Source organism: Taeniopygia guttata, chromosome 24 (assembly GCF_048771995.1).
Source record: "Taeniopygia guttata chromosome 24, bTaeGut7.mat, whole genome shotgun sequence".
Lineage (NCBI taxonomy): Eukaryota > Metazoa > Chordata > Aves > Passeriformes > Estrildidae > Taeniopygia > Taeniopygia guttata.
In genome coordinates, this window is record NC_133049.1 from 6,461,080 (window position 1) to 6,488,571 (window position 27,492).

General features: G+C 49.2%; 1 protein-coding gene across 4 annotated transcripts; it reads right to left on the reverse strand.

The window, feature by feature from the left end:
- Positions 1 to 833: 833 nt before the first annotated feature.
- Positions 834 to 27,352, reverse strand: DRD2 (dopamine receptor D2). Of its 4 annotated transcripts, none has more exons than XM_041720908.2 (8): positions 26,895 to 27,347; positions 11,443 to 11,746; positions 9,249 to 9,358; positions 8,612 to 8,748; positions 7,755 to 7,945; positions 6,197 to 6,283; positions 5,228 to 5,567; positions 834 to 4,710 (listed from the first exon to the last, which is right to left on the reverse strand). In XM_041720908.2, exons 2-8 carry the CDS (start codon positions 11,713 to 11,715, stop codon positions 4,517 to 4,519), a joined length of 1,332 nt encoding a protein of 443 aa, XP_041576842.1. In that variant the 5' UTR covers positions 11,716 to 11,746; positions 26,895 to 27,347; the 3' UTR covers positions 834 to 4,516. The 4 variants fall into 4 exon arrangements, with proteins under 4 accessions (XP_041576842.1, XP_072774245.1, XP_072774246.1 ...); XM_072918144.1 differs by having other exon boundaries at positions 4,317 to 4,710; positions 5,228 to 5,417; positions 26,895 to 27,034; XM_072918145.1 differs by lacking the exon at positions 6,197 to 6,283 and having other exon boundaries at positions 4,317 to 4,710; positions 5,228 to 5,417; positions 26,895 to 27,352.
- Between the last annotated feature and the right edge of the window lie 140 nt (positions 27,353 to 27,492).

The window sequence follows — 27,492 nt, forward strand, 5'->3', positions numbered from 1 at the left end:
GCTCAAAGCTGAGCAGACCTTTGGATCTGAAATGCCATTAAACTGAAATTTTAGCTTGTCCATTCTTGGAGATGGACAGACAGCTTTCTTTCCCAGCAGTGGGATGGGTTTTATTTGTATTCTTTTTTCTTCTTCTTTTATATAAGGAAAATAATCTTTATTTTAAAAGTGCCGATTAAGCCTGGCTGAGGGTCCACCTGCACAAACACCAAACCTGAGAGTGTAACTTGATAAAACATAAATGAAAATATTCCAAAATAAAACAATTAAGTCGCCCAGCATAAATTCAGCTGGGCACCTCTACTTTCCACCCCTTCCTCCACCCATCCTCCCCAGCCCACTTCTGCCTGGGAGAGGAGAGACATTTCAGACCATTTCCTTTCTGTCTGTGCCTTTCTGCATCTTCCCTCTCTCGTGTCTGACTCTCGTGGCTGCAGGCAAGACAAACACCAGAATTCTCAAGGATAGACTGGGCTAAGGGAGGAAAAAGGAAAGTAGTCTGGAAAGCAAGGCAGAAAAAAGCCAAATCTCGTGTGAAGGCAGCTTCTGCTCTGTGTTTGAGCTCTGCAGCAGAACCACAGCAGCTCCCTGGAGCTGAGCTCTGGGGGAAAGCAGAACAAAACAATCAGATCGACATCAGGGCGGCTTGTGCAAGTCTCTATTTAATTACAGTGCTGCATGAAGACATTGGTTGGTGTCACATGTACCTGTGATGGGCATTTTATACATTCCTGACTCCCGGGGAGTCATGTTTGCTCTGGAGATTTTCACCACAAGAGGTAGTGGCTTTATTTTCCTGTTTTCCTCTTTTTTTTTATTATTTTTTTTAATTATTATTATTTCAGCAGGATTGGATAAGCTGGTTAGACCTACTGGAGTTAATTTATTCTTCAGCCAGGAAGATAAACAGTTCTGTGGAGTGGGAGCAAGCAGGCAAGCAGCAGCAGAGCAGGCAGAATTCACTGGCTTTTAATTCAAACCTGTTTGGGGGTGCAGAGATCCCCACCCAGGGCTTCAGCAAGCTGGGAATCACAGGGAGGGAAAGCAGGAGCAGGAAGACTCAATAAGCAGAAGGAAAGCTTCAATTATAAATAATGAATCACAAAAGAGGGACTAGAGCAAGGCTCTGAAGTTCTGGAGGAACAAAGAAATGAAATCTTCTCGTTAAGGTGTTTATAAAAACCAGCTCAGTGCCCTTCCCATCACCAGCATGTCCTGCCAGCAGAAGTCCTTGGGGAAGCAGAGGTTTCTTTTTTCAGAGTGGAGGGAGCAGTGAGGTGTGGATTTGCCAGGCTCGGAGCTGTGGATGGGCTCTGAGGAGTTCCTAGGAGGAGTTCCTATGAGGAGTTCCTACGAGCAGCTCTAAGGAGTTCCTACAAGGGGTTCCTACAAGGAGTTCCTCCGAGGATTTCCTACAAGGAGTTCCTACGAGCAGCTCTGAGGAGTTCCTACGAGGATTTCCTATGAGGAGTTCCTACAAGGAGTTCCTACGAGGAGTTCCTACAAGGAGTTCCTACAAGGAGTTCCTACGAGGAGTTCCTACGAGCAGCTCTGAGGAGTTCCTACAAGGGGTTCCTACAAGGAGTTCCTACGAGGATTTCCTACGAGGAGTTCCTACGAGGAGTTCCTACAAGGAGTTCCTATAAGGAGTTCCTACGAGGGGTTCCTATGAGGAGTTCCTACGAGCAGCTCTGAGGAGTTCCTACGAGGAGTTCCTACAGGATTTCCTACGAGGAGTTCCTACGAGCAGCTCCCACTGCTCTCCTGGTGCCAGCCTTGCTCTGGGCACTGCCCCACTCCTTGGAAAGCCAGAGGTGAGGATGAGGTTTGGTGCTGTCTCCAGAAGGGCAAGGCTCAGGTCTGCCTTTCAAAGTGCTTTATTTGCTGTCTGGAAGCGCAGGAGTTTTCTGGGGAAGGAAAACCTGCTGCAGAGCTGGCCAGAGCTGGCACTGCCACCTCCCCAAGGGCACTGGGGACTTCACATGCCCAAAATTCAGCCTGGAGCATTAGGAAGGAGCAGCTTGAAGTGTCTTGGGAGTGTCAGTGGGCTGCAGGTAACTCCTCACAGCAAATTTGAGAAATCACACCAGCGCATTTTTGCTCCACATGAAGGACAGAGGCCTTTTTCTGCAGCTTTTTCCCCTCCGTGGCATTCTGGAAGAGTTTTTTCAGGTGGGTTGAGCTAGAAAGTTCTGCTTCTGATTCAGAAAAAAAAAAAAATTGGGAGCGAGGCACACAGCCTTGGAGATGAGGATTTTCCTTGGGTTAAAACTGGACACAAAGTAAAGTTATGGCACAAAGTTAATGTATTATCCACATTATCCTGAGGGATATTATTATTCCACTTATCCTGAGGGCTCACACCAGACTTTAGTACAGGGCAAACATCACCTATGGCAACTTCCTAACGCTTTAAAGCTTTTTTGTCTATATATGTAATATTTGCTATTTTTGTTCAGCTCCCCACCTGTTAATTCCCCAAGTCAAATGGATCTTTCTGCTTGTAAATACATTAAAAAACAGACCAGTAAATTGTTGCTATTTTTGCGCCCAAAAACCTCCTGCCTTTACATCATTCTGTGAGTTTTGGGGTACAAGTCTGAGTTGATTCCCATCACTGAGTAAATTTGTTTGGTTAAAACTGTGGGGAAGAAAGAACAGCTCATGTGGGCCTGAGATCTCTCAAGCTGCAACATTTCCCAATTTTGCAGTTTTTAGCAATGAAGAGCCAGGTTCAAATGTTACACAAGGCTGTGGGCTGAAAATCCAGCCCCTGGATTCCAGCCCGTTCCAGGAATGCCAGGTTTGGAATGGAAACCTGTGGATTAAGGTGGGATGGCTGCTTCAGTTTTAGAGAACAGCTGAGATTATGTGCCAGAGCTGCTTGCTGTAATCTCCTCCTGAATCGGAGCTGGAACACTTCCTACCAGCACAGGAGATGCTCTGGTAGCAGTACAGGAAATCCAGGGAATTTGAGGAAACCTTGGCAGATCTGCACCTCATCTGAAGTGGAAACTGAGTGAATATTCCACGAACTGCATAGAGAAATAAAGGGATTCTATTGCTCTCCCAATTGTGTTTTTACTCCTTTAGAAAACAGTAGGAAACTGCACCCTTGGAGTCTGCTCCTGTTTATGGCTATTGCAACCCTCTGCTGCTCCACATCCTGCAGGAATTTCTAGCCAGACCTATTTCCACGTTGTTTTATTCACCTTGCTGTGTTTTATTTACAGAGATATTGCAAAGTAGCACGTGGACTGAGTACAAATAGCACGTACAGCGTGGGTTTGGCAGTGCCAGATTCAGCGTGGTGAAATGATGCTCTCATGGGCTTTCCACCCCTAGAACCCATGGAAAAATATATAGCAGAGAGTAAGGGATGCTGGAAACATCCAGACCTTTCCAGAGTCCAGCTTGGACACAGGAGCTGGTCCAGGTAGGGGCTTTCTTGGGGTTTTATTCTGGCTTTTTCCAAAATGCACAGTTTTATCTCCTTGACTGTTGATTTAAATTAGGCACAATGTTATTCTGCACTCTCTGGGGAGAGGCAGAGGCAAATCAGAGCCGAGGTGCTCCTTGGGACCCCTGATTTAGGTGAGAAGAACCAGCCCTGGCTCGGCTGGGTGCTCAGGGTGCCTCCCCTGGCACAGTGTCCTCGTGTCTGTACATTCACCACGCTGCCACCCCTCCCCTGCTGTCACCCTGGGCAGAGCCTGGAGATGAGCTGCTGGTGGGCAGAAATCACTGATGGGAGATGAGGGGGTCCTGTTGGATGTACACCATGCAAGGCAAGGATCTACTCCTTGAATTTCCCTCTCCATCTCTTTTTTTTGTTGTTGTTTTGGCTTGGGGCTCCAAAATCCATCCTATTTACACCGATGGTTTGATGTGAATCTGATGCCCCCTTCTCCCTTCCACCCATGGCTCGTAGGCACACTCTGCTGCAGGGTCTGTGGGTGGCAGAACCTTCTCGACCCACCTGGGGACCTCTGAAAGTTTTTTGGGTTGGTTTTTATGTAATTTCTGAAGGCTTCAGCAGTTAAACACCGGGTGAGTCAGCTCGAGGTGAAGGCAAAGCTATTGCACGGAGCTCCCGGAGTCCCTGTGTGGCTCCTGCTGCCAAGCGGGAAGGACGGCCTTGTCTTTGGTGAGAGTTGTGCCGCTGGCCCAGCGCTACCTCCTGCTGGCCCCGTGGCCACTCTGTGTCCAGCGTGTCCAGTGCACTCCAGGCCGGGCGGCCACGGGCGAGAACCGAGCGAGAGCGCCTCGATTCTCGCACTTCCACTTCCAACACGGCGCGAGGGTGGCTCTGAAAAGCGCCCTTGGGGCCGGTCCAGAGGTCACCCAGCGGGGTGAGAGACCCTCCTGCCTCGTGCCATCCCCGCCAGGCGCTCGGGCACCGAGTGCTGCCCGGCTCAAGAGCTCCAGCCCCTCCCCGGCCGCCCCGCCGTGCGTGAATGGCATCGCTTCCTCTTCCCCCTCCGTCCCAAAAGAAATGCGGGTGCTGTTTGTGGCTTTAGCAGTGGAGGATCTTCATGAAAGCCTTGCGAAACTCGATGTTGAAGGTGGTGTAGATAATCGGGTTGACAGCGCTGTTGACGTAGCCGAGCCACGTGAAGGCGCTGTACATGGCCGGCGGGATGTTGCAGTCGCAGTGCATGTTCAGGATGTGAGTGATGAAGAAGGGGAGCCAGCAGATGATGAAAACACCTAGGGGGGAAAAGGAGACAGGAGGATTTTGATTGCTGAAAGCTGGGCAGATTCTCGGGCTGGCAGAGCAGTGAGGTTCTCTTTGGTGGAAGGGGAATGCGTTTCCCAGAGGAATGAGCTTTGTGTTTGTGTGCTGTGCCCTGGTATGTGTCCTGCCCTGCTACTAAAGAACTGCTCTGCTCGAGGAATGAGCCCGGACACAGCAGAAACTCTGCCCTTCAGAGGTGCCAGCCCTGCTGAGCTCTGCTGCCTTTTGCTCCAGAAAGCCCAGGAGCTCTTCCCTGGTTTTGGGGGCTCAGATGCCCCCGAGAGGGGCAGCTTTGGGCACCCTCAGTGCAGCACTGCCAGCTGTGCTGGCTGGGGAGGAGGGACCCCTCCACGGGCAGCCCTTGCCTGCTATCCCCTAACACAGGAAGGGAAAGGAGTTCTGAGGGGGGCTGGTGGAAAATCAGCCTGCAGGGGCCACGGGGACTGGGATTTGTGCAGGGACCCCAGGGCAGGCAGGGCACGCTCTCACCGAGCACGATGGCCAGCATCTGGGTGGCTTTCTTCTCCTTCTGCTGGGACAGTTTCCTCCTGATCACGGCCTTGAGCAAGTTCCTCGTCTTGCCGTTGGGCAGGGAGTGGATCTCGAAGACCTTGGCTGTGTGGTGGGATTCTTTGGCATGGCCATTCTTCTCCACCTTCCCAGGGCTGCTCAGGGGTGCCTGCAGGGTAGAGTTGTTGCCCCGATTAGAAGCAACTGGCACAATCAACTGGTGGTTACTTGGTGCTGTGGGTTTGAGGGCCGCTTTCTCAGGGGGACTGGTACTGGACACCATCTCCATTTCCATCTCTTCTATGTGACTCTCTGCCTCCTGGACAAGAATCAAATGTCCACAACATAATGACAGGTAAATACACAGAGAGGAGCAACGAACATTCCTTACAGAGTGAAGCTGGACGATGCCGGAGAACAGTGAATCCCTCTTCTCCCTCCCTGCGTGGCGCCTGGAGAAAGGGCTCTGCTGTGTTTGGATACTCTGGGCACATGGGATTGACAGAGCTGCACTGGAGGATTCTCTTTTTGGCACAAAGAGGCTCAGAAATGGGGGAGATGCTGTCTCCACTCCCTACAGATTTTATTCAGGTTTGCAGAATGCAAATAAATAAAAATGGAATCAACAACCAAAACCCATCAAAGCCAATGCAGTCCAAGATTTAAATAACAGAGAGGAGAAGGAAATCAAAGGCACAAAAATGTTCAAATGCCGTGGCTTTTAGAGCTGATCTTTCGGTGAGCTTAATCTGGCTTTGTGAGCTCTGTGAGCTTAAACCCCCTGCTTCACTCCAAGGAATGGGAAGACTATTTAAATTTTGAGATTGAATGGTAACCTTTGCTCTTAGGTTTATTTTTCTCCCACCCTACATAAATTAACCTCACGTCCTGAGGGAGAAGGGGAAGGCTGAAGGCTCTGGAAAGCTCCCACTTCTCTTTAACACTCACCACTTTGCGCTTATTAACTTGGAAGCTCCCATTGGACTTCACAATAACTGTGCAGAGCTTGACGTCTTCTGGATGAGTGCATTTGTCCTAAGGGGCAAGCACCAGCTCAGAGGTTACACAGGCAGAGAGGGTTGGGAAGGGAAGCTGGTAAGGGAGGCACGTGGGAATACAAAGGAATGAACCAGGAATTCATCAGCCTGGCTGAGGTGCCGGGCCGGATGGAGAAGTGGATGATGGAGAAGTGGTGTGGAGGAGCAGGGATGGAGGCTGCTGCCCCCTGTGCTGCTCTCAGCAGAGGGAGGAGGCCACGGAGCTCTGCTGTGTTGGTGTGTCCCTGTCTGGCTGCCTCCTCTGCGGCAGCACCGAGTGGAGCTGGAGCCTCTGGGGCTGCACATCCCCCTGGCAGTGCTGCCGTGCCGCCAGAGCCGTGTTTTGCCAAGTGGATTCACAGCCAGCCCGCCCAGCTGGGCTCCCTGACACGCAGCTCCCGTGGGGACAGGCTGATCCCTGCAGAGCTGTCCTTCCCAGAGAGGGGCTGGCACCCCGGGCAGTGCCACCGACCCTGGGGACACCTGACAGAGCCCAAAGTGGGGGTCCAGGAGAGCTGGAGAGGGGCTTGGAGTGGTAGGGCACGAAGGAATGGCCTTAAATGAAGGAACGTGGGTTTAGATTGGATATTAGGGAGAAATTCCTCCCTGTGAGGTGGGGAGGCCCTGGCACAGGGTGCCCAGAGAAGCTGTGGCTGCCCCATCCCTGGAGGTGACCAAGGCCAGGTCGGATGGGGCTTGGAGCCATGTGGGATAGTGGAACTGTTCCTGCCATGGGCTTTAGTGTCCCTCCTGACCCAAACCATTCCTCGAGTCTGTGATTCTGCAGGACTGACCCAGACACTGCCGCAGCCTCTGTCCTTGGCTACCCCAGCCCAGCCCACGGCAATGCTCGGGGTTAATGCAGCAGCTCCTGTGCAGATCTGCTGCTGGCACAGCCCTGAGATCCAGGGGGGCCCGAGGAGCCCCTGGTAGTGAGGTGGGACCCCAGGCAGTGAGCTGGGACCCCAGGCAGTGAGCTGGGACCCCAGGCTGTGCAGCTGGGACCCCAGGCTGTGCAGTTGGGAGCCCAGGCTGTGAGCTGGGACCCCAGGCAGTGAGCTGGGACCCCAGGCTGTGAGCTGGGACCCCAGGCAGAGAGCTGGGACCCCAGGCAGCGAGCTGGGACCCCAGGCAGTGCAGCTGGGACCCCAGGCAGCGAGCTGGGACCCCAGGCAGTGAGCTGGGACCCCAGGCTGTGCAGCTGGGACCCCAGACAGCGAGCTGGGACCCCAGACTGTGCAGCTGGGACCCCAGGCTGTGCAGTTGGGACCCCAGGCAGTGAGCTGGGACCCCAGGCAGTGAGCTGGGACCCCAGGCTGTGCAGCTGGGACCCCAGGCAGCGAGCTGGGACCCCAGGCAGTGAGCTGGGACCCCAGGCTGACCACACCACCCCTGGGAGCCGGCGCTGTGGCTCAGGAAGGTGGTGTGGGGCAGGGGAGCAGGGCAGGGGGAGGAAGCGAGGCTGGTACCTTCAGGGGCGCCTGCGTGTCCGAGTCCAGCACGTGGCTGCTGCGCTTGGTGCTGACGCGCTTCCTGCGCCGCCGCAGCACGATGTAGATCTGCACGTACACCAGCAGCGTGACGATGAAGGGCACGTAGAAGGACACAATGGAGGAGTACACCACGAAGGCAGGGTTGCCAATGATGCACTCCTTCTCATCTGGAAGAGAAAGCCGTTCAGGATGACTGGAATTCTCTTCCCAGGGAGGTGGTGGAATCACCATCTCTGGATGTGTTTAAAAAAGGCTGGACATGGCACTTGGTGCTGTAGTCTAGTGAGGTGTTGGGGCATGGGTTGGACTTGATGATCTCAGAGGTCTCTTCCAACCTCCTTATTCTGTGATTCTGTGCGGTTGCTGTCCCTGCTGAGGGGGTCACCTCCCCTCGGCCTGTAGGGAATTCCTGGCTACTCCTTGCCTCGGAGCTAAGGACTGCTGATCCCCTGCTGCATCCAGCCCAGTGTTCCCAGGAAACTGCTGCCTGAACTGCCAGGCCTTTCTCTGCTGCCTCAGGGAAGGTTTTGCCCCATGGCTTTCCTCTTTGTGTGTTTTAATAGAAGAAGGATTTTGAATTTGTAGTGGACAAATGTTAAGGTTACACAGGTTGGTGTTGTGTGAACTTCTACGTCACCTCAGTTCTGGTGAGTCTGAAACCCTGCCCTGGAACAGCTGGAGACAAAACAGAGCCAGAACCAGCGTGCAAACACTGAGGGGGGCAGAGGGAGGGAACACTTCCAATACCCCTCAGACCTGATCCCACCTTCATTCCTGCCTACCTGGGACCCAGGGGGACAGCAGGAGCCAGCTGCAGGTGGCACAGCCCTCACCTGTGTTGTTGAGGCCGAAGAGGAGCGGGCAGGAGATGGCAAAGGAGAGCACCCAGACCACGGCGATCATGACGGTGACCCTGCGCTTGGAGCTGTAGCGGGTGTTGTAGAGCATGGGCATGGCCACAGCTGTGTACCTGCAGGGGACAGACACCCCAGGCTGCTGTCACCCTGCCAGGGCTGCCAGGACACCCCCAGGCTGCTGTCACCCTGCCAGGGCTGCCAGGACACCCCCAGGCTGCTGTCACCCTGCCAGGGCTGCCAGGACACCCCCAGGCTGCTGTCACCCTGCCAGCACCCAGCTCCTGCCCCACCAGCACAGCTCACCATCCCAGGGTGGCTGCAGCCACACCAGGAGGGGTGAGGCTGGGTCAGCTCCTTCCACCCTTGCCAGCAACGCCCGCTGCACATCCCAGAATGCAGAGAGAAGGGCAAAGCCAGGGGAGCACAGAGGCAATTCCAGCTGCGTTCCCAGCACCAGCGTTGCTGTGCCTCCAGACACAATTCCCTGCTCTCAGCTCATCGAGATCCTCCAAGCTGCTCTTCAAAAATGTCCCACCATTTTCTGGCCACACGGAGGTGGTTCGACCTGCCAGCCCGGGTCTGGCACAGCCTGGTGGTGGCACAGAGCCCTCACCTGTCGATGCTGATGGCACAGAGGTTGAGGATGCTGGCAGTGCACATCATGACATCCAGGGTGACAAAGATATCGCAGTGGATGCGGCTGAACCGCCACTCCCCGACCACCTGCAAAGAGAGAATGGGATGGTGAGAAATCCCTGGGGCTGGTGAGGAATCCCTGGGGCTAGTGAGCAATCCCTGGGGCTGGTGTGCAATCCCTGGGGCTGGTGTGCAATCCCTGGGGCTGGTGAGCAACCCCTGGGTCTGGTGATCAATCCCTGGGGTTAGTGAGCAATCCCTGGGGCTGGTGATCAATCCCTGGGGTTAGTGAGCAATCCCTGGGGCTGGTGATCAATCCCTGGGGTTGGTGAGCAATCCCTGGGGCTGGTGAGCAGTTCCCAGGGGCTGGTGAACAATCCCAGGGGCTGGTGAGCAATCCCTGGGGCTGGTGAGCAATCCCTGGGGCTGGGCTGCTGGCAGGGCACACAAGGAGAGTTTGGCTCGGGGATGGAGAGGCTGGTGGGTGGTTGGGGCAGAGCTCTGCCCCTTCCCAGCCGTTCCCCCTGTGGTTCCACCCTGCTGCTCTCTGCGGGTTTGGGCAGCCCCAGCACAACCCTGGGCTCACATTCCAGTGCCACTGGGGAGAACAAGGCTCTTCCAACTCACAAGGGGAGATAAAGGAGCTCAAACAGCTCCCTGAAGCATTTCAAGGCAGGATGAGAAGGGAAATACATTCATTTTAATTCCCAAGCGCCTCTGATTTTACTTACAGCTTTTTCCCAGACAATTTTTCCAATTACACCCAGCAAAGGTCAGCAGCAGACAAGCAAGAGCTTCCTTTCATTTCTTAGTTTAAAAATCGGGCTAGGCATTCCTCACCTTCATCGGATTTTTTTTTTTTTTTTTGGTGAACAAAATGAGTTTAATTCAGAGTGAAAAGCCTTTAACACTCCACACGATGTGCTAAAGACAAAGAACTAATGATAACACTTCCAGGCACCAGTAGCCTTTTTTCTCTTCACTTCTCTTGCTGTTGGAGCTGAACTTTGCCAATTAAGTTTAATAGCAATTATTCGGACTGCTGTGTTTGACATGTGATGAAAAAAAAGTATATTTCCCTCTAACAAAAATAGAGCCCTACTGCATTTGAAAATAGAATGAATAAGATATCTATTCTTCAGTTATTTCTGCTCTGATATACATAACCATAGGCAGCATAAAGAAGGAAGAATGACTGCATTGAAGCCTGAGTGACAGATGAATACTCAGTGATTAAAAAAGCACTTAAGAGACAGTTACATCAGGAACTTTGGGGAGAATTTGCCCAAAGGCAAAGGTTTCCAGCCAGATCCAAACCTCTGTAAAACCAATTTCCTGAGGGCATGGTTTGGGGGAAGCTGCAGCAGTTCTTTCTCTTGGTGTTTTCATTCGTGTTGGAGAAACCTCCAAAACTTGGGGGTAAAAGATCTGTTTGCACCAAGGCTGGGGTTTCTTCAAGTGCTTCATTTTGATTGTGAATTTTAGGCCAAGCCTGTGACACAAAACCTGGAGAGAATTGCCCCAGCTGGTAGATGAAGGCAGCTGTGCCTCCTGACCAGCCCCTGGGAGAGAATTTTGCTTTATTTGTGGTTTATTCTTCTGCTTTAAAATTAAAAAGGGTCTGAGACATTCTTGTCTCTGAGGGATGTAACCGAGGGATGTTACATTGGCACGTTATTGTAAATATAGCACAGGTAGTTTCTGGTATTTAATGTTTGTAACATCCCACTGAGGGGTGTTACATTGGCACGTTATTGTAAATATAGCACAGGTAGTTTGTGGTATATAATGTCTGTAACATCCCACTGAGGGGTGTTACATTGGCACGTTATTGTAAATCCAGCACAGGTAGTTTGTGGTATATAATGTTTGTACCATCCCACTGAGGGGTGTTACATTGGCACGTTATTGTAAATCCAGCACAGGTAGTTTGTGGTATTTAATGTTTGTACCATCCCACTGAGGGCAGAGCCCCACACGCTGCCCTGCAGGACAGAGCTGCGGCAGGGCAGCAGAACATGTTAGAGATAAACAGAATAAACAACCTTGAAACCAGCACAGACCAATTATGGCTTCTGCTTTGGCAGCGGGGCTGACAGACAGAGACTTTCCACAATCTCAGAATCACCAATACCACAGATTCCATCACCCACCCTCCCTCCAGCCCTTACCTCCATGTAGACCACCCAGGGCATGCAGAGCGTGGCCACCAGTAGGTCAGCCACGGCCAGGCTGACGATCAGGTAGTTGGTGGTGGTCTGCAGGGCTCTCTCCCGGGACACGGCCATGCACACCAGGACATTGCCGAAGACGATGATGAAGATGAGGAGGGCGAGCAGCATGGCGTAGTAGTTGTAGTGCGGCCTCTGCGCCGCCTCCGAGGCGTTCAGGGCCCTGCTCCAGTTCCTGTCCCCGTCGTACCACGAGAGGTTGAGGGGATCCATGGGGCTCCGTGTGCCAGCTGCCAGCTCCGCCCTGCCACAGAGGAGTTGGAGAGGCCAGCATGGGAAATGGAAATGGGAAATGTGAAAAACGCCCATCACTTCGTTTTTAAATTTTTAAAAATATTTAATAATAATAAAACCCTGTCACGGAGGGGTTGGAGAGGCCAGCATGGAAAATGGAAATGGACAATGTGAAAAACGCCCATCACTTCTTTTTAAATTTTTTTAAATGTTTAATAAAACAGTTATTAAGTGTTTAATAATAATAAAACCCTGCCACGGAGGGGTTGGAGAGGCCAGCGTGGAAAATGGAAATGGGAAATGTGAAAAACGCCCATCGCTTGGTTTTTAAAATTTTTTAAATGTTTACTAATGATAAAACAGTTATTAAATGTTTAATAATAATAAAACCCTGCCACAGAGGGGTTGGAGAGGCCAGCGTGGAAAATGGAAATGGACAATGTGAAAAACGCCCATGGCTTGTTTTTTAAAATTTTTAATGGTTTCATAATAATAAAATGGTTATAAAAATAGTAATACAATTAGAGTAATAAAAATTTAGAGTTAGGACAATTGCAAGACAATAAAAAGCAAAGAATTACGGATGTCTGGATTTTTTTGGACACTTAGCTGCCAAAAAGCATGTTTTGTGAACAAAGGAATAACCCTTAAAAGCAACAGCCTGTTGCATATTCATACAGACTTCATGGTTATGCATAAATTCTGTTTAAAATAAGAAACTCTGTCTGGTATATGTCAGCTGCTTCTTTTAATCCTCATGGCATCTTCCAGTCTGAGCAAGACCTGAAGAAATTAGCTTCTTCTGATAAGAAAACCATTAATTCCTCTTCTCTGGAAGACTTAGGTGTTCTGTGACTGTTATCTCCTGCTCAGGGGGGTGACAGCAGAGCTGCCAGGGCTGGGCTGTGACCATGGATGTCCCCACTCCACATCCCAGTCCCACTTGGAGAAGGGATTTCCACCCAGCAGAAGCAATCTGGGCTCAAATTTGAGAATCCTTCCATTTATAAATCATTCCTGACCTCTCCAGAATCCAGCCAGGCAGAGATGGAAATGCCAACACCTGGCTGGGAGCTCCTGAGCCTTTCACAGAGGCCCCAGGTCGTGCCAGGGGAGGTTTGTGTTGGATATTATGGGAAAAAAAAACCATGGAAAGAGTAGTGAGGCACTGAACAGTTCCATCCCTGGAATGCTCACACCCCTGTGGATGTGGCTCCTGGGCTGTGGTTCAGTGGTGTTGGTGGTTCTGGCTTGGCTGGGCTTTTCCCACCTAAATAACTCCTAAAATAATTCCTAAAATAATAATTCCTATACCCTAAATAATTCCTAAATATTTTCCGTGGCCTCATTCCCTCCTCAGCCCTTCCCAGCATCAAATATTCCACGTTTCCCAAGCTGCATCTCCACAAAGACCAGACTGGGAAATCTGGCCCTGCTCTCAGACACCCCAAACCAAGGCCACTTAATTTCCTTAATAAAAGACAAAGTGACTTCGATTTATTAAACCACGTAAAGTGATCAAAATAGCAAAACATTTGCAAATATCAAATTCACCTGGGAACAATGGTTTCTTTATGTTTCACTGAGCTTTTGTGTGCTTTTCTCATTCAGAGAACAATTTGGATAATAATCCTTGGAAATTTGTTGCATATGGGTCCTTAATAGCTGATAATTCAAAAAGTGTCTGTCTGACAGTGCTATCAGCAGCACTTGATAGCTCTACAAATGTCTTCTTAGGAGCTGTCAAAGTGTCAGAAATTAATTAAATGTTAGCTTCTGTGACTCAGAGTGAAGGGGAAAAATCAATGCTAAATACAGCAACAGTTTTTTCTCCTCTCCTGTTGCCCTTTCATAATGCAAAACTATATCGAGGAGGCAGAACCATGCAGAAAATGCAGGGTGGGACAAAAAAAAAATGTTAAAAAAAGCAGGGACATGGAGAAGGAGTGTAAAAAGGTTTCAGATGGGCAGGATCAGCCCCTTGGGCCTGTGCTGGATTTTTCTGAGCTCTGACTGCAGGAAGAAAATTGGCTTTAAAAAGGAAAGGTCAGAGATAGGGAGATGGGCTCAGCAATTCCAGCCTTTTCCAGGCTGTTCCAGCTCCCTGCTGGAGTTGGAGGAGTCATTTATAGCTCATCTCTTGTGTCCATTCATCAGGAATTTACTCAATGGTGCTTAGGGAGTGTGTAAAAATCTCTGGATAAAGTAATCAAAATTTCCTTTCATTTCCTTCTCTGTCTTCCTCAAGATTTTTTTTTTTTCCTTTAAATAGAACTGTTTTCACAGTAATAATTTTTGTCTTTATATGCGTCATGGGGAAAGTTAAAAGTTAATGTTTGAATGTTGTACAAAAGAAAAGATTTGGTGTTTTTATTTAAAAAAAAAAAGTTTCATTTGGGGAAAATGAAACAGAGGAAAAGTTCCAAATATTTCGCATGAAATTGGGAAACTTAAACACCAAAACCTAGAAATGAAAACTGTGTGATCACACAATTAAAGGCTGTACCCAGCACACATCCTCGTGGTACGAGCTGCAATTACATGGACAGCTCTGTAAATTCCCAGCTGTGGAAAGTTTGAGTTTTCACTCCTAAAAACAACTTTATTTCCCCAGCCCCAGAGCGGGCAGCATTTGGAAGCATTCCTGGTGGCCATCAAGGTGTTTTGTGAGTCTCTCAGTCCTGATTTGAGAAGCAATTTTGATTTTTAGCGCTGACAGTTCCTCAGAAAAAAGAAGAAAGAAAGGAAGAAGAGGCACTTAAAGAGCTGGATGCAAATGGGATGGCTTTTCCCTGTCCGTGCCCAAAACCTGCATTTTCCTGGGGAAAAGGGAGAGGGAAGGGATCAAAATCCACAGGGAAAAGGCACGAAGAGCACCTGGCTGTGGGAAAGTTCAGGTTCCTCCACAGAGGAAAAGCAGAACCTTGGTTTGAGGGAGAAAGCCAGAAAGGAACAAATTCCCCTGAGAATTAAGGGCAGCAAAGCCACTCTAATTCCCACCCCAGAGATTTCCAGGCTGGCTGAGCTAATCCAGGCGTGGATTTGCTGCAGGGTCAAGGGCAGGACAGGGCTGCAAGGTTGCAGCCTCGTGTTTGATGGCAGCAGTGCAGCAGCATCCTGCTGCTCCTCCCTGCTGCTCCTCCCTGCTGCCCATCGCCCTCCCTGCTCCAGCAAAACCTCACTGGGAGCAGCTCTGCAGCAACTGGAGGGTGTGATATTTAATTAATACTTTACCAAAAAAGCCTTATAAAATATATAAGGCTTTATAGATAAAATATAAAATATATAAATATATAGAAATTGTGTAAATTCATATTATGATATTATATGATATGATATTATTTTTATTATATTATATTATATATATTGTATATAAATATATAAATTATTATATATAAATATATACTATATATAATATATTAAAAATATATAAAATGTTGTTGAAGCCCTGCTACTCTGGCTAAGCCAGCAGCTAGACTGTAAGTTCCTGTGTAAAAGAATAATGAAAATAAAAATCAGTTAGCACAACAATCCATCCTTTTAAGAAAACTCTTCACACCCCTAAAAACAAAAAGTCTTTCACATAAGAATCTGAAAAAAAAATGCAAACGCCTAAGTAAAGAAAAAGTCTTAACAGGTACACACACAGTCATTTCCTAACCAACAAATCAAGTAGCAAAAAAATTATTAATCAATTAGATTTAACACAGTGCCTTCTGATATCCCTATAAAAATATGAGTTATACGATAAAGATTCGGCTTTTCTGCTTAAAAAAATCAAGAGTCCCATGTGCTTCTATTGCAGCAGGAGGGATCTGCTGGAATTGCCAGGGAGAATTCCCAGGTGGTTCTAAACAAACGTGACTACCCCGGGCACCCAGGCGTGGGGAGGTGACAGGGGAGGTGACAGCCGTGACTGAGGGGTGGCAGTAATTACACCTGAGCGCTTCTGAGCCTTGCAGGAGGCACAGCTCTGCTCTCCACACTCCCTGGACTCCCTCTGGTCTCCAGGAGCCACCACGTTTCATGAGCAAGAGGTTTGGCCACCTCTGCGCCCACAGGTGCAGAATTAGGGACAAAAATCCCTCCCAGGCTGGGCTTTCAGGGGGCTGAGTTCTGATCTCAACACTGCAGCTTTCATATCTGTCAAGCCAACAGTTCTGCCATCAGCTCCTTCCCAAAGCCTCTTGGAAATCTTCCTGCCCTGCCTTTCCCCTGATCCTTTGCTAGCCGAGATATCAAGGGTGCATTAATTGCAGTATTGCTCACTTCTGATTCAGAACCACTCCTGCTTTTGCACATTACCTGATTGCTCTTGCTAGAAAGCGTTCACACGTCCCCCCTGAGCACCTGGTCCCAGTTTTGCCTCCTGTTCAGCAGAGCTCTGAGCAGGGCTCTGTGGGTGACAGCGCCCCGCTGCCACCGCGGCCTCTGAGTCACCCACGCCAGCTGTTCTTGCTGATGCCGCGGTGTTTTCTGCTCCCAGCACTTCCCTGCCTGACAATCACATTGCTCAGAGCTCCCTGCACCAATTCCAGGCTGTGATTCACCCCTCCCAGGCAGCAGAGACCCTCAGCTCCTCCTCTGGAACCCAGGGAGGGTTCTCTGCCTCTGGGAGAGGGTCCAGGACAACCCCAGCGCCTGGTGACTCCAGAATTCCAAGGCTGAGCCCTGGTTTTAACCCTGCCTCTCCATTTGTGGTGTTGCTCCTTCAGTCATCCCTCTTTCCCTAGGGAATTTTTGCCTGAGTTTGAATTTGTGCCACAGGAAGGAAGGAAAGGGAGGAAGTTTTTCCCCAGAGCGTTTGTCCTTCATCCCTGTGACGGACCAGAAGCTTCCCCAGGACGGTGCTCCTGCCCTGGCAGTTGAAATCCAGGGCACACATCGGGCTGGCCCCTCTGCAGAAGGATGTCCTAAGGCTGAACTCCTCTGGGAATTCACTGCCTGCTGCTTTCAGACCCTCATCCTGCCAGGTTTCTTAGCAAGTCCTGATGGAAGGGAAGAATTCAGGCATATCTTCCCTAGAGGGGGAGGAATGCTCCTGTAACTTCCTTTAACCTGTACTTCTTCTAATAAAAAGCAGGTTCCATTTTCAAAGGAATCTTTAAAAGTTAAAGATTAAGGCCTTGTCTTCATTCAAGACTTGCAACCTCATACGGTTTTATCAAAAATCCTCCAATTTTAACATTTTCTCACTCCAACACGTTAAATGGTCAAACCCAGGAACTTCAGCAAGGAGAGGTCATAGTGGATAGGTTTGGGGTTTTTGTCATGAATAATCCTTTCAGGACCAGTTTGGGGTATAAATAGTTCCCTCCAGCAACAATCTCCTCCCAGAAAAGCCCAGCACTGCCCCTGCCCAGCTGGAATTCAGGAGAGGTTTGGTGAAACCCAACCTGGCAGGATGCTGGAGCAGAGCCTGGGGTTCCTCTTGTTTTTTAAGAATCTGTGGGTGCAGGGCAAGCTTTGATCTCTGCAATATTGGCAGATGAGTTTTCCAAGCTGGAGCTGCTCCAGACACAGCCCACTTGAGCCCTTCTCAGCTGGGTGGAGAGGATGGGCAGAAAAGGCTTTTGGAAAATCATTTCTGACTCTGTGCTTTCAGCTTTGGACACACAGCCAGAAATACGGGGCACATCTCAATATCCAGTGGTTAAAGGGAAGGATTTATTCCTTCCATAGCGATGGTCTCTGTCAGGGGCAGCTCTTCAGCCTGGAAGATACTGGTTCTTATTAAACATTGCAATACTATAGACCCAACATCCTGTTCTCTACAAAAGCTCTTTTTTTCTCCTCATAATTCCTTTATCTGTATCCTAATGCCAAATCTCTGCGACGAGATCTGAGCCTCTGACTAATCTAATAAATTCCCAGCTTCATGAATGCTGGTGATTTTATTCCTTTAGAATCTGTGCTGTGTTTGAGATCATCCACCAATGTCTGCAAATAACTCTTAATCAGTCATACAGCCAATTGTATTATTTTTGAGGAATTGGAAAGGTTGAATCTCTTCACTTCCCACTCCCCTTAGTTATGTACAAAAGTGGCTGAAATTGGAATAAAATACTTACTTTACAGTGCTGGATAAAACGTGGCAAATATTTAAGAGGGTTTTTTATTGTTATTATTTGTTTTTGTCTGTCTAATGTTCACATTTTGCTACTTGGCATTTGAAGTATAAAACAATTTAATTGCAGAAATAGGTTGTGTTAATTCCTTAACTGAATAAACCCTTTTTGCTTCCCCTCCAGCCCAGGCTTCCCCTGTTTATGCAGCACCTGGCACAGGGATACTGTAGCTCTTGAGTCCTTCAGCCACACTTTATTAAAAGTAAATAATAATAATTCAGATTGAAGCCATCAAATATTTGCCCTGCACTTATGTCACCGAGCATTCATTGAACATCTGCTCTTTCCATTGCCACTCCTCCCCCTGAGCTTGTTTGCAAAAATGTTTGCCAAAAGCAGCGAGTTCCAGAGGAGAGCTCTTTTTCCCCCTTTTCCTCAGATTTTTGGGGGTTTTCCCCAAACCATCCATGACTAAGGTTTGATCCCCTTGGAGCAGCTTTGATGAGGATGTGTCAATCAGCACAGCCTTCCCGTGACTCCCCCTTGCTCCAAGTGCCCCTTCCCTGCATTTAAAACCCCAAAACACCCACAATGAATCCTTGTCCTCTCCCTGGCGGCGAAGGAACAGGGCCAGGTCCCACCTCAGAGGGAAGGTGACAATTCTCTGAGTATTCCTCCACCCAGTTCTGCTCAAATGTCAAACCCTAACGATCCCAAATCATTTAATCCCTGCTAAAGCAGCTCAGCTACTCAAACCCTGACTTCCAGCACCCACCTCTGTCATTTTTACAGGCAGAAGGAGAGGAGGAGAAGCCACTTCTCCTTCTGGATCCGTCCTTCCCCAGCTGCTGCCCAGCCTGGGCACTGAGCCATGCAGGAATTGTGCTGGATCAGCAGCTCTGGCATCAGCATCTGTTCTCCTGGGGAGTCCTGCAGCTCCTGCTCTGCCCTGGCGCTCTCCAGGACAAGTGTTGGCCTGACCTCCCTGCTCTGACCTTCCTCGGCGCCTTCCAGATGCACAGAACGCTTCATTGCCTTTGATATCTGCAATATTTCATTCCTCCCCGGGATTTACCATCGTGTCCCCTCTCTGCTCAGCTTGCCCCACCCACAGAGCCACAAATTTTCTTATTTTTTGCTCCTTCTTTTGCCACAAAACCTCACATCCCTGGGGAAATCTTTGCTCCCAGGCACGGTGGTGAGTTTCCCTAAGAAAGATGCTCAGCTGCTCACCCCGTGGGTGTTTCTGTGTTTTGGGGGAATATTTTTCCCTTGTTTGCCTGGTCAGTCAAATTTCCTAAGAGCAAAGGGGTCCGAAACAACATTTTAAATTCTTTCATGTTTAGTGAATTCTGGTAGTGGAAGGATTTTGCTTCAATCGGGTGTGGTACCACCCGTTTTCCATGTGAAATCGTGGCTATTTTTAAGGTAAAATCATGGCTATTTTAAGGTGAAATCGTGGCTATTTTCCAGGTGAAATCATGATTATTTTCCAAGTGAAATCATGGCTCTTTTCAAGGTGAAATCATGGCTATTTTCCAGGTGAAATCATGGCTATTTTAAGGTGAAATCATGGCTATTTCCAGGTGAAATCGTGGCTATTTTGCCTTTTGCCTGTTACAAAAGTATTATTCCACAAAACTTGTTGGTAGCATCACTGACAAATCCCCAGCCAGGGAAAAGATGTGAACCTTCAGTGCTGCCTTTTTATTTTTTTTTTGGCTGATTTGAGGAATTTCTCTCGCTCTGCCCCAGCCCTGGGATCACTGCACATGCTCAGCTGCTGCTCTCCTAAATTTCATTTGACTTTTACAGAGTCAGCAAAATTTCCAGCCTGCTGGGAAGTGCACACTCCATCCATTATGAGCCCAATTCCTAAATCCAGTGACCGGGACAGCGAATTCCACATGATTTCCATTTTCCTTTCATCCACAAAGTCATTAGCAGGGCTCCAGCAAGCCATGAATATTTTCCCCCTGCTTGGCAGGGAGCAGATTTTCTTTCAGATGAAGCATTACAAGGAGCTGTAATGTTTTTAATTAAAGTGCTGGGTACGAGTTATTGTGGAAGTTCGGGCAGGACTAAATCTGGGACTGTTTAATTCATCAGCAATAAAAATCACAGGGTGCAGAGACTAAAACCATCATCTGAACACAGGAGCCCAATGTGCCGAAGGTGAAACAGGCACAGAAGCCCAAGAAAAGCTCCTGCAGGCACTGGGCTTGGTCTTCCTCCAAGAAATATTCTGTTTTACGTGCTCAGGCACCACTACTTGAGCCTGTGGTTCTCTCCAGGGGAAAATCCCCAAGAAATCCCTGATGTGATTTGTTCTGTCATTGGGGCTTGTGCTCCGTGATTTTGTTTTTTCTGTGGCACAAGGAACAAGCCCCACTCTTGGTGGTCACTGTGTTGTCCCACCTGACACATTAAATAGAATATTTTCATGGGAAAGCTGATGGACATGTGCAAGTTATTGAACTCCCTCTTTAGTAATTGCTCTGCCTGTTATTTTCTTTTTTCATTATGTGTTTATTCTCTCTACAAACAATACCTCTTAAGCTAAATTTTGGTGGTTATGATTCTGAGGCCTCCTGAATCAGAAATTCAACGGTAAAAATTAAATTGTGAAGTGTAGACCCAAAACCCCTTGACACTATTATTATTATTATTATTATTATTATTATTATTATTATTATTATTATCCCTCCTTGTCATTTTCTGTTAGGGTTGTGGTTTCCTAATTGATTCTTCCTTCATGCTGAGAGAGGGAATAAAAAAAAAATCTTGAGATAAATAAATATAACACTTGGAAAGGATGACAAAGGCAAGTGCAGAGCACCAGACATCACATGTAGACAAACATCCTCCCACAGAAAGGGCTCCTGCACGTGGATTTCTCCTTTCATTGGTGAAGCATCTCGCAGGAAATGCAGCTTGGGCTGCAGAGAGGACGGCTGGGGACCAGGGCGTGGTGAAGTAGCAGTGCCAGGATGTCCCTTGGCTGGGACATTGACCCTGCCAGCACCCTGAGCCCCTGCAGAGAGCACCCTGCCCTGAGCAGGGAAATCACCAAACCTGTGCTGGGGGAGGAAACGAGAGAGCCCTGAGCAGAGCAGGGCTGTGCCAAGCACATTTCTCTCCTTCTCAGGATTTTCCATAGAGGTGCACAGAGAGAAATGAAAGAGAAAACAATTTCTATTTCTGCTCCTTGTTTTTCCCATGTGGAATGTGTGTGGAGAATTGTTTCCCTGGGGTGATGCTTGGTTGGATTCTGGTGAGGATTGTTTGAGCCTGGTGGCCAACCCAACCCACCTGGGGCTGGGCTCAGAGCGGGTCTCAGAGTTGTGTGAGAGTTAGAGTCAGAGAAAGTAGTATGGAGTTTTAGTATCCTCATTTTATATAGTATATTAATGTATTTTAGCATAGTTATAATAAAGGAATCATTAATCCTTCTGAATTGAGTCAGACATCGTCATTTCTTCCCATTGGGTTCTCCTGCACTTACAACATGCTCCTGCTGTGAAACCTCTCAGCTGGGGCAGGAGGGGCCAGGCCAGGCCTGGGCAGGCTCTGTGTGCCTGGAACACAGCCCTGAGCCCGTCCTGCTGTGCTTCTGCCCAGCTCCAGGGCCCTGGCTCGTTCCCTGCCCAGCAATTGGAATAATTGACCCACTCCCAATGATCCAGGCTGGCACGGCAGCAGGCAGGGAGGGAGCCCTGCAGTTATTCAGGGATGGAAATCCGTGTGGGTGGGAGCTGCATGTGACCAAACGGGCTGGGATTCACTCTCAGTCCTTGTCTTCAGTGTGGAAATAAATCCAGGGATCCCCCTGCCCTGTTCCCTCGGTGCTATCCTAAATCCTTAATCCTGCTTTACATCCAGTTGCTAAATTTGAAGAAAAGGCTCCTCTTTCAGCCGGGTTTTCTAGAGAGGAGAGATAAGCAGCAGCCTGAATTTCACTGGTACCTTCTGTGCCATTTCCAAATAATAATAACAGCAATAATAATAATGGTAATGCTTTATAAAAATAACTGTCAGGCTTTAATAACCTCCTGGGTTACAGCACAGGCCCCAGGCATGGATCACAACCTGCTTTACAAATAAAACTGAACCAACGTGTGGGACTCCACTCACATGGAAATTCTGATGGTGACTTTTTGACTCCCTTGTTAGTGAAATAAAGAAAACCCTCTAATTGTTACAGTTTTGCCACCAAAGTGCAAATAAGGAGCTTTACACATGCCTGGACATGGTGGGCTGAAGTATTCCTGTAATATTTATTATAATCACCATTTTAGTACTCACAAACACATTTTTAGAGCATCCATAACCTCATGGGGATGATGAATGATTCATGTGCTGGGACATGAGTGATTCTTCCTGTTCAACAATATGTATGTGGATGTGGGGGGGTGTTTCTATTTTTAAGGGTTTTTAAATTAGCAAGTTCTTTATAATTGTGGCTTTTCAAACCCGGGTGACTAAAATTCACCTCCCAAATCTGTGTGGGGACGTCTCCAGGAGCAAGAGGCTGGAGGTGCCCTGGCCCTCCTCTGAGGTGGGTTCCAAGGATGGAGACAAGGCTGGAATTAAAAGGTGTTCAGAGGAAACAGATCAAATGTTGGACATCTAATTCCAGACTCCAGTAATCCCAGAGATAAACACATTTTTCTCAGCTGTCATACAAATATGTAAAAGCTTGAAAGAAACAGATACAAAGGGGCTGGGGGTCAGAGAGTGCTTGTTGCAGAGAATCTTAATTTGCTGAAGCTCCAGATTGCCTGAGATATCAAAATAGGAGGGAGTTTAGACAAGTAATTTGCAAGGTGCCTTATTTTAGGTAATAGCTGGAAGTTCTCTGCTGGAGTGTGTCAGCTGCAGCATTCAGGGGAGCTGATTGAAAAACCTGAGCTGCTGGTGAAGGGTTCATTTCTCTCCTGAAGCTGCAGCTCGCACAGAGCTCCCTCAATGGTGCTGATTTTGCTGATCCATCCCCAGCGCTGGCAGTCTGTAACCTGGGGCAGGGAGCAGGATGCAATATTTGTGTTTGGCTGTGGATTTGTGGATTTATCAGCCAGAGAGGGCTGGCAGACCCTGGCACACCTCACAGTGGAAACTGAAATTTGGGATCAATGAAAGGAGCTACAAATGCAAGAGGATTCCTGGGAGAGGCTGCAGAGGGTTTCTCCCGTTCAGGTTACTCCGTGATTACCTTTCCCCAGCAGCTCAGTGGGGTTTTTATTTATCCCCCTCCGAAATGTGAAGTGTGCCCATCCCTGAGCTCGGCAGCCCTGCAGGGATCAGGGCTGGGCTCTGTTTTCTCAGCTTTTATTGCTCCTTGCAGTCTCTCCCTCTCCCCAGCGCTCCAGAACACATAAAGCTGCATTTACATTTTCTGAATGGACTAATCATGGCTCTCTGCTTTGATAAAGAAAGTGCAGCCTCCCACATAACCACATGGAAACCAACAGGGAAGAGTAAACCAGAAATAAACCCATTCTGGGGGGTTGAGAGAAAAATACCCACCAGGATAATTGGGAGGGATGTACAGAGAAGCAGAAACTGAACACATAGTCACATCTCCAAAAAAAAAAGGAAAAAAAAAGAAAAAAATTACAATGCTAAAAATACCCAGGTGAAGGACAGCGAGAGAAAACATGATTGAAGTGGAACAATTGGGAGAGGAGTTAATAGTTATTAGCAATCACTTCAGATTGAATTTAGGTTGGTTTTGTAACAGCACAGGGGATGATGCATCTGACAGGACTTAAACAATTGCCTCCCCCTTCCCCAAAGGATCTCGCTGGCAGCACCCTGGCACTCACTGCTCAGTGCCCCTGCTGAAAGTTTTTATTTGTAAAAGACAGCAAAGTTTGATCCCAGACAAAGCTTTCCAAACCTATATTCCAATCCTTAGTACATTTTAACCTTCAGCCCACTGTATTTTCTCTTGTAGCTTAAAAAATATAACCCTGGAAGGCCGAAGTTCCACCAGTCTGGGATCTTTTTATCCAATTCTGCCTTTGCCTGGGCAGGATGTGAGAATGGAGAAATGTTTGTGATGTTTCTGCAAACACTCCCCCATCACCCAACTGTTTGCTGTGCCAGCCTGGATTCTGTGCATTTATTAACAATCTGTGGACTCCTTTCCCATGGAATTGCAATTCCCCGGTGCCCACAGCATTTGGGAACGTTCTGCATCCAGACATCCTGTGCCAGGAGGCTTTCCAGCTCAGTGTGGACATGTTCACTGCCCTGCACCTCCTGGCACTGGAATTTCAGCTCTGGGCATGTGGGAAATCCAAAACTGAGTCCCAGATTTCCTCCGTGTTCACAAGGAATTTGTGCACAGAGGGTGAAATTGAAAACGAGTTATCCTGAAAGGATTGTGAGGAACGTGAGCCAAATCCATCCTGTTGATAACTGGAGAGCTACAGAACCTTGAAGAGAAATGCTTTTCAAAGGGTGTTTTTTGGCTGCTGTTTTAGAGCATTTGTGGCTGGTGGTTGTTACAGAATCATCCTTGTGGGTCGGTCCCAGCTCAGGATATTCCGTGTTCCACACCAGCTTGCCTTGCAACTCCAAAGCTGAAGCACCCAGGGGATGGGAGGGTGGAGATTTGCTGATTTACAGCAAAGGATGGGTTTGAGGAGAACACCCAGGGCATGGCCCTTTTAGTGCCAGGCCCGTGCCACAGAGGGGGAACAACTCTGCCACAGGTCCTGCCTGCCCTGAGCTGCTCCAAGCTGCAGTGAGGTTCTCCTGCTGCTCTGAGCTACAAAGTGAGGTTTTCCTGCTGCTCCAAGCTGCAGAGTGAGGTTTTCCTGCTCCCTGAGCTGTACAGTGAGGTTCTCCTGCTGCTCTGAGCTGCAGAATGAGGTTTTCCTGCTGCTCCAAGCTGCAGTGAGGTTTTCCTGCTGCCCTGAGCTGCACAGTGAGGTTTTCCTGCTGCTCCAGCTGCATTTCCCAGCAGGTTTGTCCCTGGGGATGCTCGCTCAGGGATGCTCTGCCAAGTTTGTCCCTGCTGGGAGCCCCTGCTGCAGCCCGGAGCAGCCAGGGCAGGGCAGAGGAGACAGTTCCAGAGGCAGAGGGGACAGTTCCAGAGGCAGAGGGGACATTTCCAGAGGCAGAGGGGACAGTTCCAGAGGCAGAGGGGACAGTTCCAGAGGCAGAGGGGACAATTCCAGGCCCTTCCATGCCGTGCCATGAAGGCAGAGCTGCATGCCCTGCCAGGCAGGTGTGTGGCTCTCGGGCAGGGCTGAGCACACGAAGGGCACTCCGTGTCCTGCTCCTGGCACAGGGACACACAGGGGTCATGCTGTGCCTCTGCTGACACCTCTGTGGGGACAAACCAGTCCATCCCCACGGCCAGGCAGGCTCAGGGGGCGATCCCCCTCAGCTCAGGGTGATTTGGGGCGTGGGAGCAGCGTCAGGATGGGCACAGGGGACACTGTGTGGTCACTGATCCCATCCAAACCCTGGCCAAGCCTTTCTGCAGGGTGGCAGTGACACGGGAGCAGAATGTCCCAGCTGTTAAATATTCCCACACTGACTGCTCCCCTGCTTTTGTGGGCTCACAAGCTTCTCTCTGAAGCCTGAAGCGTGCACATTCTCTTTTCCAGTGTGACAGCGAAGCTCTTTTCCACTCAGAGTGTGTGTGTGCCCATGGAAGTTAGGTGGAAATGTGGAAAGCACAGCAGATTTCACACAGGGGTTCATAAATCAGTAGAAAACTCTTTTACAAAACTCTGTTCAGAAGTAAGGAAGGAAGGCTTGAACGTAACAGAATTTCTGCAGCATGGAAAAGAAGTTAAGGCGGGGGGGGACAGCAAAAACTACAGCAGCCTTTATTTGATGGAGTCAGAAATATTGCCAAGAGTTTTTTCTAGATTCCTACAAGCAATTACTTCAAAAGAGATAAAAACCAGGGGTTTGAGTTTTTAATGCCACGGTGTAAAGAACAATAATCCCATGAAACCCTGAACACGTAGGAAAGCCAACCCACGCAGTTTTGCATGTGTAACCTGTCTGACCAGCTCTGTTATAACCCTGGTTATTTATAAAACAACCCAGGCTGTTTTTCTTTTCGCCTTGGAGCTCCACTGAAGAAGCAGTGATTCACCTCCACACACATGCTGGGAACTCTGCATGTGGGAAAGTCGGGATGGGAGAGAGACTTGAGAATTACCGAGTGGGGATGTGTGATCTGGTGTAGAAACAACCTACAGACAACAGCTTGGACCAAAAATACTCCAGTGCTGGGCAGGACCCAGCACCGTCCTGGTGTTTGGTTCCCTGCCCCAAAGCCACACTTTACACCGGCCTCAAAGAGCTGGATGGAACTTAGAACTGGGGGGGATGGAAAAAAATAAATAAGGTCGAGACAAAGGTGACTGTAAACCTCACCCAAAATCTGCTTGCAGCATTTAGAGAGGAATTTCGGAGAGGTTTCCTTCCAGGGGTTTTTCAGGAAAGGGTGACAGATCCCCTGTTCCCCGCTGGGGAAGATTGTTCTACATCAGGGCTGGTGCTGAGCAGTAAGTCTGAAAAGATTCCAGATTTGCCTTACCAGATGTAAAATAATCAGTGTGGTAAGAGGAAAAAAGAGTGTTTTCCCTCAAATAATTTGATTGAACAATCTTGCTCCTTGGGGAACTGGAATGTACCCACATTATATCCTCTCCACACATCCTCCTCCTCCACTTCTCCCTGTCACTCTCTCTCCATTGTCTCTATGTGAGAGCAACGTAAAACATCAAACTTCTAAAAAGGAGCCGGGCTTCTTAGCAACTCCAAATGCCTCTTTAGCACACAATAACAATTGTTTGTTGTTTTGCAGTGAGCGGTTTAGATGGAGAAATGAGACAGCCTGAATTTCAGTTTGAAAACCCGCTCTCGCCTCTTCTCCTGCGGAAGGGAACAGCTTAATGGATCTTTTTGGTGTAATGACAAATATTTTCCTTTTTCTCCTGTCTTTATTTACATCTCTAGGCAGTGGTGATATCAGCAGCCAGTGCTGTCTGTGTTCCCTCACCGGGATACTCACAACACTTCTATTTCTGGCAGAAAAGCACAACACAAATCTCTTACCTTCAAGCCATATGAATCCCTCGAGCAGAGGTGTGAGTGCTTGGTGCCAAATAAATCCAAAACGCCACAACTCTCCACGGTGGCTTTTCCCAAGCTCTCCAAGGCTTTCAGGCAGACCTCTCGGTGTTCAGCATTCACGCACAAGCAGAGGAGCAAAAAGCCAGGGGATGAGCTGCCGGAGGTGCGGGTGGAAGTCTCCGCTGGAAGTTCGGGAGCGGCTCAGCTGCCCGGGGAGCGGCGAGCCGGGGCCGGGCTGCCCCGCAGCGATGCGCTGTCCATCCCTTCAGCACACGGCCGGCCGGAGGGGCAGCAGCTCCATCTCCATCTCCAGAGCCCAGGCTCGGCTAGGGGCCGGGCAGAGCCCAGCCTTCCTCCCCCGGAGGGATCCCACAACCTGTTCCCGCTCCAGCTCCCTTCTCCGGCCGCGGGCTGCCAATTCCCGCAGCGCTCCCCGCTCTGCTCGCCCGCCGCTGCCGCTGCCGCTGCTGCGGGAGGGGAGGGGAGGGGAGGGGAGCGAAGGGGAGGGGAGGGGGCGAAGTTTCCACCCCCGAATCCCACGGACTCACCCCGGCGGGGATGGGCGGCTCCAGCCCCGGGG